Here is a 9,364-nt window from a genome sequence, read left to right as displayed (position 1 = left end):
TGCAGACGTTATGAACGTTTGGCTAGCTCAATATGATGACTACTTGATAGTTTAGTGCACCATTCTTAATGGCTTAGAATCGGGACTTCAAAGACGTTTTGAACGTCATGGACCATATGAGATGTTCCAGGAGTTGAAGTTAATATTTCAAGCAAATACCCGAGTTGAGAGAGATGAAGTCTCCAACAAGTTCTATAGCTAAAAGATGGAGGAGAATCGCTCAACTAGTGAGCATGTGCTCAGATTGTCTGGGTACTACAATCGCTTGAATCAAGTGGGAGTTAATCTTCTAGATAAGATAGTGATTGATAGAATTCTCTAGTCACCATCACCAAGTTAGTAGAACTTCGTGATGAACTATAATATGCAAGGGATAACAGAAACGATTCCCAAGCTTTTCGTGATGCTGAAATCGACGAAGGTAGAAATCAAGAAAAACATCAAGTGTTGATGGTTGACGAAACCACTAGTTTCAAGAAAAAGGACAAAGGGAAGAAGGGGAACTTCAAGAAGAATGGCAAGCAAGTTGCTACTTAAGTGAAGAAGCCCAAGTCTGGTCCTGAGCCTGAGACTAAGTGCTTCTACTGCAAAGGAACTGGTCACTGGAAGCGGAACTATCCCAAGTATTTAGCGGATAAGAAGGATGGCAAAGTGAACATAGGTATATTTGATATACATGTTATTGATGTGTACTTTACTAGTGTTTATAGCAACCCCTCAGTATTTGATACTAGTTCAGTTGCTAAGGTAGTAACTCGAAACGGGAGTTGCAGAATGAACAGAGACTAGTTAAGGGTGAAGTGACGATGTGTGTTGGAAGTAGTTCCAAGATTGATATGATCATCATCGCACACTCCCTATACTTTCGGGATTAGTGTTGAAACTAAATAAGTGTTATTTGGTGTTTGCGTTGAGCATGAATATGATTTGATCATGTTTATTGCAATACGGTTATTCGTTAAAGTCAGAGAATAATTGTTGTTCTGTTTACATGAATAAAACCTTCGATGGTCATACACCCAATGAAAATAGTTCGTCGGATCTCGATCGTAGTGTTACACATATTCATAATATTGAAGCCAAAAAATGCAAAGTTAATAATGATAGTGCAACTTATTTGTGGCACTGCCGTTTAGGTCATATCGGTGTAAAGCGCATGAAGAAACTCCATACTGATGGGCTTTTGGAATCACTTGATTATGAATCAGTTGATGCTTGCGAACCATGCCTCATGGGCAAGATGACTAAGACTCCGTTTTTCGGAACAATGGAGTGAGCAACAGATTTGTTGGAAATCATACATACTGATGTATGTGGTCCGATGAATATTGAGGCTCGCGACAGGTATCATTATTTTCTGACCTTCACAGATGATTTAAGCTGATATGAGTATATCTACTTGATGAAACATAAGTCTGAAAAGTTCAAAGTATTTCAGAGTGAAGTGGAAAATCATCATGACAAGAAAGTAAAGTTTCTACGATCTGACCGCAGAGACAAATATTTGAGTTGCGAGTTTGGTCTTCAATTAAAACAATGTGGAATAGTTTCACAAACTCATGCCACCTGGAACACCGCAACATAATGGTGTGCCCGAATGTCATAACCGTACTTTATTGGATATAGTACAATCTATGATGTTTCTTACCGATTTACTAATATCGTTTTGGGATCATGCATTAGAGACAGCTGCATTCACGAAAAAAAGGGGCACCATCTAAATCCTTTGAGACGACACTGTATGAACTGTGGTTTAGCAAGAAACCAAAGTTGTCGTTTCTTAAAGTTTGGGGTTGCAATGCTTATAAGAAAAAGTTTCATCCTGATAAGCTCAAACCCAGATCGAAGAAATGTGTCTTCATAGGATACCCAAAGAAGACAGTTGGGTACACCTTCTATCACAGATCCGAAGGCAAGAAATTCGTTGCTAAGAATGGATCCTTTCTAGAGAACGAGTTTCTCTCGAAAAAAGTGAGTGGGAGGAAAGTAGAACTTGATGAGGTAACTGTACCTGCTCCCTTATTGGAAAGTAGTTCATCACAGAAAACGGTTTCTGTGACACCTACACCAATTAGTGAGGAAGTTAATGATGATGATCATGAAACTTCAGATCAAGTTATTACTGAACCTCGTAGATCAACCAGAGTAAGATCCGCACCAGAGTGGTACGGTAATCCTGTTCTGGAAATCATGCTACTAGATCATGATGAACCTACGAACTATGAAGAAGCGATGGTGAGCCCAGATTCCGCAAAATGGCTTGAAGACATGAAATCTGAGATGGGATCCATGTATGAAAACAAAGTATGGACTTTGGTTGACTTGCCCGATGATCGGCAAGCAATTGAAAATAAATGGATCTTCAAGAGGAAGATGGACGCTGGTAGTAGTGTTACTATCTACAAAGCTAGAATTGTCGCAAAAAGGTTTTCGACAAGTTCAAGATGTTGACTACGATGAGAGTTTCTCACTCGTATCTATGCTTAAGTCTGTACGAATCATGTTAGCAATTGCCGCATTTTATGAAATCTGGCAAATGGATAAACAAAGCTGCGTTCCTTAATGGATTTCTTAAAGAAGAGTTGTATATGATGCAACCAGAAGGTTTTGTCAATCCTAAAAATGTTAACAAAATATGCAATCTCCAGCGATCCATCTGTGGACTGGTGCAAGCATCTCGGAGTTGGAATATGCGCTTTGATGAGATGATCAAAGTATATAGATTTATACAGACTTGTGGTGAAGTCTGTATTTACAAGAAAGTGAGTGGGAGCACTACAGCATTTCTGACAAGTATATGTGAATGACATATTATTGATCGTAAATAATGTAGAATTATTCTGCAAAGCATAAAGGAGTGTTTGAAAGAAGTTTTTCAAAGAAATACCTCGGTGAAGCTGCTTACATATTAAGCATCAAGATCTATAGAGATAGATCAAGACGCTTGATAAGTTTTTTCAATGAGTACATACCTTGACAATATTTTGAAGTAGTTCAAAATGGAACAGTCAAAGAAAAGAGTTCTTGGCTGTGTTACAAGGTGTGAAATTGAGTAAGACTCAAAGCCTGACCACGGCAGAAGATAGAAAGAGAATGAAAGTCATTCCCTATGCCTCAGCCATAGGTTCTATAAAGTATGCCATGCTGTGTACCAGATCTATTGTATACCCTACACTGTGGTAAGCAAGGGAGTACAATGGTGATCTAGGAGTAGATCACTGGACAGCGGTCAAAATTATCCTTAGTGGAATAAGTATATGTTTCTCGATTCTGGAGGTGACAAAAGGTTCGTCGTAAAAGGGTTACGTCGATACAAGTTTTGGCACTGATCCGGATGACTCTTAGTCTCAATCTGGATGCATATTGAAAGTGGGAGCAATTAGCTAGAGTAGCTCCGTGCAGAGCATTGTTGACATAGAAATTTGCAAAATACATACGGATCTGAATATGGCAGACCCGTTGACTAAACTTCTCTCATAGGCAAAACATGATCACACCTTAGTACTCTTTGGGTGTTAATCACATAGCGATGTGAACTAGATTATTGACTCTAGTAAACCCTTTGAGTGTTGGTCATATAATGATGTGAACTATTGGTGTTAAATCACATGGCAATGTGAACTAGATTATTGACTCTAGTGCAAGTGGGAGACTGAAGGAAATATGCCCTAGAGGCAATAATAAAGTTATTATTTATTTCCTTATTTCATAATAAATGTTTATTATTCATGCTAGAATTGTATTAACCGGAAACATAATACATGTGTGAATACATAGACAAACAGAGTGTCACTAGTATGCCTCTACTTGACTAGCTCGTTAATCAAAGATGGTTATGTTTCCTAACCATAGACAAAGAGTTGTCATTTGATTAACGGGATCACATCATTAGGAGAATTATGTGATTGACATGACCCATTCCATTAGCTTAGCACTCGATCGTTTAGTATGTTGCTATTGCTTTCTTCATGACTTATACATGTTCCTATGACTATGAGATTATGCAACTCCCGTTTACCGGAGGAAAACTTTGTGTGCTACCAAACGTCACAACGTAACTGGGTGATTATAAAGGAGCTCTACAGGTGTCTCCAAAGGTACATGTTGGGTTGGCGTATTTCGAGATTAGGATTTGTCACTCCGATTGTCGGAGAGGTATCTCTGGGCCCTCTCGGTAATGCACATCACATAAGCCTTGCAAGCATTGCAACTAATGAGTTAGTTTTGAGATGATGTATTACGGAACGTGTAAAGAGACTTGCCGGTGACGAGATTGAACTAGGTATTGAGATACCGACGATCGAATCTCGGGCAAGTAACATACCGATGACAAAGGGAACAACGTATGTTGTTATGCGGTCTGACCGATAAAGATCTTCATAGTATATGTAGGAACCAATATGAGCATCCAGGTTCCGCTATTGGTTATTGACCGGAGACGTGTGTCGGTCATGTCTACATTGTTCTCGAACCGTAGGGTCCGCACGCTTAACGTTATGATGACAGTTTCGTTATGAGTTTATGTATTTTTGATGTACCGAAGGTTGTTCGGAGTCCCGGATGTGATCATGGACATGAGGAGGAGTCTCGAAATGGTCGAGACATAAAGATCGATATATTGGAAGCCTATATTTGGATATCGGAATCGTTCCGGGTGAAATCGGGATTTTACCGGAGAATCGGGGGTTACCGGAACCCCCCCGGGGGTTATTGGGCCTACATGGGCCCTAAGGGAGAAGAGGAAAGGAGGCAAGAGGTGGCCGCGCGCCCCTCCCCTCCCTAGTCCGAATAGGACAAGGAGAGGGGGGCGCCCCCCCCTTTCCTTTCCCTCCTCCTCCTCTTTCCCACTTCTCCTTTTCCAACTAGGAAAGAAGGGAGTCCTACTCCCGGTGGGAGTAGGACTCCCCCTTGGCGCGCCCTCCTTGGCCGGCCGCCCCCTCCCCTTGGCTCCTTTATATACGGGGGCAGGGGGCACCCTAAAACACACAAGTTGATCTTCGTGATCGTTCCTTAGCCGTGTGCGGTGCCCCCCTCCACCATATTCCACCTCGGTCATATTTGTAGCGGTGCTTAGGCGAAGCCCTGCGACGGTTGAACATCAAGATCATCACCGCGCCGTCGTGCTGACAGAACTCCTCCCCGAAGCTTTGCTGGATCGGAGCCCGGGGAGCGTCATCGAGCTGAACGTGTGCCAAGAACTCGGAGGTTTCGGAGTAACGGTGCTTGGATCGGTTGGACCGGGGAGACGTACGACTACTTCCTCTACGTTGCGTCAACGCTTCCGCTTCGGTCTACGAGGATACGTAGACAACACTCTCCCCTCTCGTTGCTATGCATCACCATGATCTTGCGTGTGCGTAGGAATTTTTTTGAAATTACTACGTTCCCCAACAGTGGCATCCGAGCCAGGTTTTATGCGTTGATGTTATATGCACGAGTAGAACACAAGTGAGTTGTGGGCGATATAAGTCATACTGCTTACCAGCATGTCATACTTTGGTTCGGTGGTATTGTTGGAAGAAGCGGCCCGGAATACGAGGTCCTTGCCATATTCAAAGCCATCATGAGATGATAAGCAGATTTCACACTGAAGTTACCATTTTTATCTGGCTCCATGTCATATAATCCTTAGTGCTACCTTCGTCTTGATTTATTGGTCCCCTTAGTATTTTGTGCTAAACTTTGATCATAGATTTAACTAAAATTAATAATGCATGTCACCAAAAGGTACATTATTATTTTTAGTTAAATATGTGGTTAAAGTTTAGCACAACCAGGATTGCTATGTCTCAATCGACTGAGACATAACCAAGTCTTAGACGATGCTATATTGTAGGATCTTACGTTGAGATCCATGCAAATTTTTCTTTTTTCTTTCTTACATGTTATATCACTTAACTTAGACCTGGTTAAATGTTAGTCGACTGAGACCTAGACACACCCTAGCACAAAATACTGAGGAGACCAATAAGTCGGGACTGAGGTAGTAGCAGCTTGCATAATGTAAACGGGCAAAAATATCAGGCAACACGGCATGCACCTGGTGGACGTGTCACCCGGCCGGCCGATGAGCGGTGGTACATGAGTCCATGTGACAAAACAAACTGTTCTTCGCTCGGGTCGCAGTCGCCATGACAGCGCGGGAGAGCAGAGGTGCCGTGGGCCTCCTAATCGATATCTAAACGGACCTACCGCTGCACACACCACACAAAGCACAGCACCAAAAGCACAAGAGAACCTTCTTCATCATCTTCTTATTCTTCTTCTTCTTCTTGATTAACCAGTCCAAGAAGAAGAGTCCGCCGTGGTTTTCTAGGTAATAATCCAACTTTCTAAGTTAGGCATGGAGGCTGTAGATCCGGCGGTGGTGGTGAGCTGCGAGTGCTGCGGCCTGGAGGAGGAGTGCACCGGCGAGTACATTGGCGGCGTGAGGGCCTGCTTCGGGGGCAGGTGGCTGTGCGGGCTGTGCTCCGAGGCCGTCAAGTACGAGGCCGGCCGCAGCAAGCGCACCGCGGCCATGGGCGTGGAGGAGGCCGTGCGGGCGCACATGGCCTTCTGCCGCATGTTCAGGCGCGGCGGCCCCGCGGAGCGCGTGGCCGAGGGCATGTGCCGGATGCTTAGGCGCACCGCGTGCGAGAAGCACCGGGCCACCTCATCGTCCTCGTCGCGGCCGACAGCGCCGGCGACGGTAGCGTCAGCGTCCGGGCACCACCGCGCCTCGGTGCCGTCCCCCCGAGTTGATGTCTGCTTCTTGAGACGAGGTGATGCTTCGGACATACGTCTTCCTCGGCAAAGCTAGCTAGCTATATATATGCCAATATGCATGTGGTGTAGTAGTATATTTTGTTTTGAATCTATTCCGAAAACTACACACAAGTGTTTGATGGAGTATTATATACGAGGTTAAAGCTCAATTAATCTTCACATGAAGATCTTGATCTACCCAACGAGCGAGCAGCTGTTCTTGGCCCAAATCCTTTCGCCGTGTAATAATATACGGACTGGTGCACTTGTTCTTCAGAGGTTTTTTCTTTGTTTCTTTGCGCACCGGCTTCAGTTTTCTACCCGATCGACGAGACGAGGCCATGGCCAGGCCCGTCGCCTTCGCCGTCTGTTGCTTTCGCTATCCTCGCCCTCAACACACGTGCAGAAATATGAGAGGTTGATACTGCTACTGCATGCTCACCCGTGGAGAACTTTGTTTAGATAATGGAAGAGGACTTCTCCCGTGGAGAATGTGAGCTAGTCACTGGAAGATTTGTGTCCACTGCAGGTTTGTCTGATAGACATACGTCCTGAGTACAAAAGCTCTGGCTTGCATTCTAGCTTGATACTTCCTGGCTACCAGAGAAAATGCACACTGCACACATGTATACATATTACATACAAAAGCTTTTTGATCGACGTCCAAGTTCGAAGATGAGCGATTTGCTTTAGATTTTTTTTCGAAAAGAAGGATTACCTCCGGCCTCTGTATCAACATGATGCACACGCCATCTTTATTAATCAATACAAGGATCAATCGAAGCCTCCTTCTAGGCGAACAAAGTCGCTACACCTACAAGCATACAGATGTGCCCTGTCCGCAGAACAGACACAATCTAATCTAGTGGCCTGAAGACCATCCGGTTTAGGCGTCCCATAACGTGCACCGCCTACGCACGCTCTAGGATCTGCCGATGCCATCTTCCGCCATCCCGTCTTCAGGAGGAACTAGCAAACATGTCTGTGCGTTGCAACGGGAAAAAAACAATCACACCTCTAATGGCCCAAGACCTCTCAGTCCAGCTCATATTTTCATAAGAGACCGCTTAGTTCCGACCCATGGTATAATACATGTATACTATTCGCACCGGGTGGTGTCTCTTTTCTCTATGCAAAAATCAAAATCTAACTGAACATGTCGTACTCTTTACTTTTATAGCAAACATGCCGTACATTGCACCAGTGCATAAATATCTAGTAAATAGGGACGTGCATTGCAATAATTAGTGGGGTAATAAATCTCTCTCCCCCTTCGGTCATCTCCTGAGTCCTCCATGTAACCATGTTGATGCTCTCAATCTCCTGGAGCTAGTGCGTAGTATTAGAGTTTGATGCAGGTAGAGAAGAGATAGAGATATAGATTATTTATTCCTCCTACTCTACCATATACCTACAGATAGAAATTGGGTCAAAGCAACATTTGTTTCCTTTTGAAGAAGCATAATAAATGATGTGTCGCAGCATGTTGTAGTAAGAGCTGTGCAACTGAGATTTATTTTTCGCATTTGCTTAATCTAGACATACCAGCTGTGCTGGATATATATTTTTTGATAAGTTGAAGGAGTACATATAGCAATGTTTCATATTGTGGGTTTCATTAATGGACTGTACTAACGCGCAGTCGTTCAGATTTTAAACAACAAATAGGACGACTTAACTAGTGCGTGCATGCATGCGAGTCGCGAGTGGTGCAGCCACTTTTCTTCACATGCATGTGATTACTAATTTTTCTCTCTCTTCATACACATGTCATGACTCTTAATACAATGCCTAATTATATGCATGCATGTAAGACAAAATTGATGACATCACTCTAGATTCTCTCATATTTTGAATTTCCAAAATGTTTTGTAGTTCAAACCGTCCGTCCGATCGAAAAATTGTTTTCACATAAAAAATTCGGCGCGACGAGACCTTCGAAACTAGATCCCATGTTGATATGTTTCGACAACTTTTTTTCTGAGGCAAAATGTTACCACGCCTGGGTATGCAAGTTATCACATATATGGTACATAAATTACCACAATGTTTACATAGGCAAAATTCTGGCCATAAAAATGACTTTCCAGGCATAAAAAGTGCGGAAAAGCTAATGTCATCATAGATTGTTTTTATTTTGAAATTTTAAAATGTTTTATAGCTCAGACCGCTTGTTAGATCCTAAATCTGTTTTTACAAAAAAATCCGCCACGGCGAGACCATGTTTTTTGGCATGGTTCGGATACTTTTTTTGGGTCAAAAATTATCATGCCTGGGCTAAATAAGTTATCAGCTCTGCTATGCGTATATTACCGTGTTATTTACACAGATCCAACCAAACTTTGTTTTCATCAACTTTTGTTCACGGGTCAAAGTTATCGAGGTGTTTGTACCTAAATAATCAGGTCCGAGAACCTATATTACCATGTTATTTATACTGATGTTATCGGAGTATGTTTCCAAACAACTTTGTTACGCGAGTCAAAGTTATCGTGGTGTTTGTATCTAAGTTATCAGGTCTGGGAGTGTATATTATCATATTATTTACATGAGAAAGAAATTAGTGGTATATTTTCAACAACTTTTTTTCACGGGTCAAAGTTATCGTGGTGTTTGTACC

The 9,364-nt window shown here is 42.8% G+C and overlaps 1 protein-coding gene across 1 annotated transcript; it reads left to right on the top strand.

Moving 5' to 3' along the window:
- The first annotated feature begins 6,154 nt into the window (after positions 1-6,154).
- Positions 6,155-6,999, top strand: LOC125538834 (uncharacterized). Its single transcript, XM_048702136.2, has one exon. It carries the CDS (start codon positions 6,344-6,346, stop codon positions 6,797-6,799), a length of 456 nt encoding a protein of 151 aa, XP_048558093.1. The 5' UTR covers positions 6,155-6,343; the 3' UTR covers positions 6,800-6,999.
- The last annotated feature ends 2,365 nt before the right edge of the window (positions 7,000-9,364 follow it).

The sequence above is a fragment of the Triticum urartu genome, chromosome 1A (assembly GCF_056163025.1).
Source record: "Triticum urartu cultivar PI428250 chromosome 1A, HENAU_Tu73, whole genome shotgun sequence".
Classification (NCBI taxonomy): domain Eukaryota; kingdom Viridiplantae; phylum Streptophyta; class Magnoliopsida; order Poales; family Poaceae; genus Triticum; species Triticum urartu.
The sequence above is the reverse complement of the archived record's forward strand: the minus strand, read 5'-3'. Positions and strand labels throughout refer to the sequence as shown.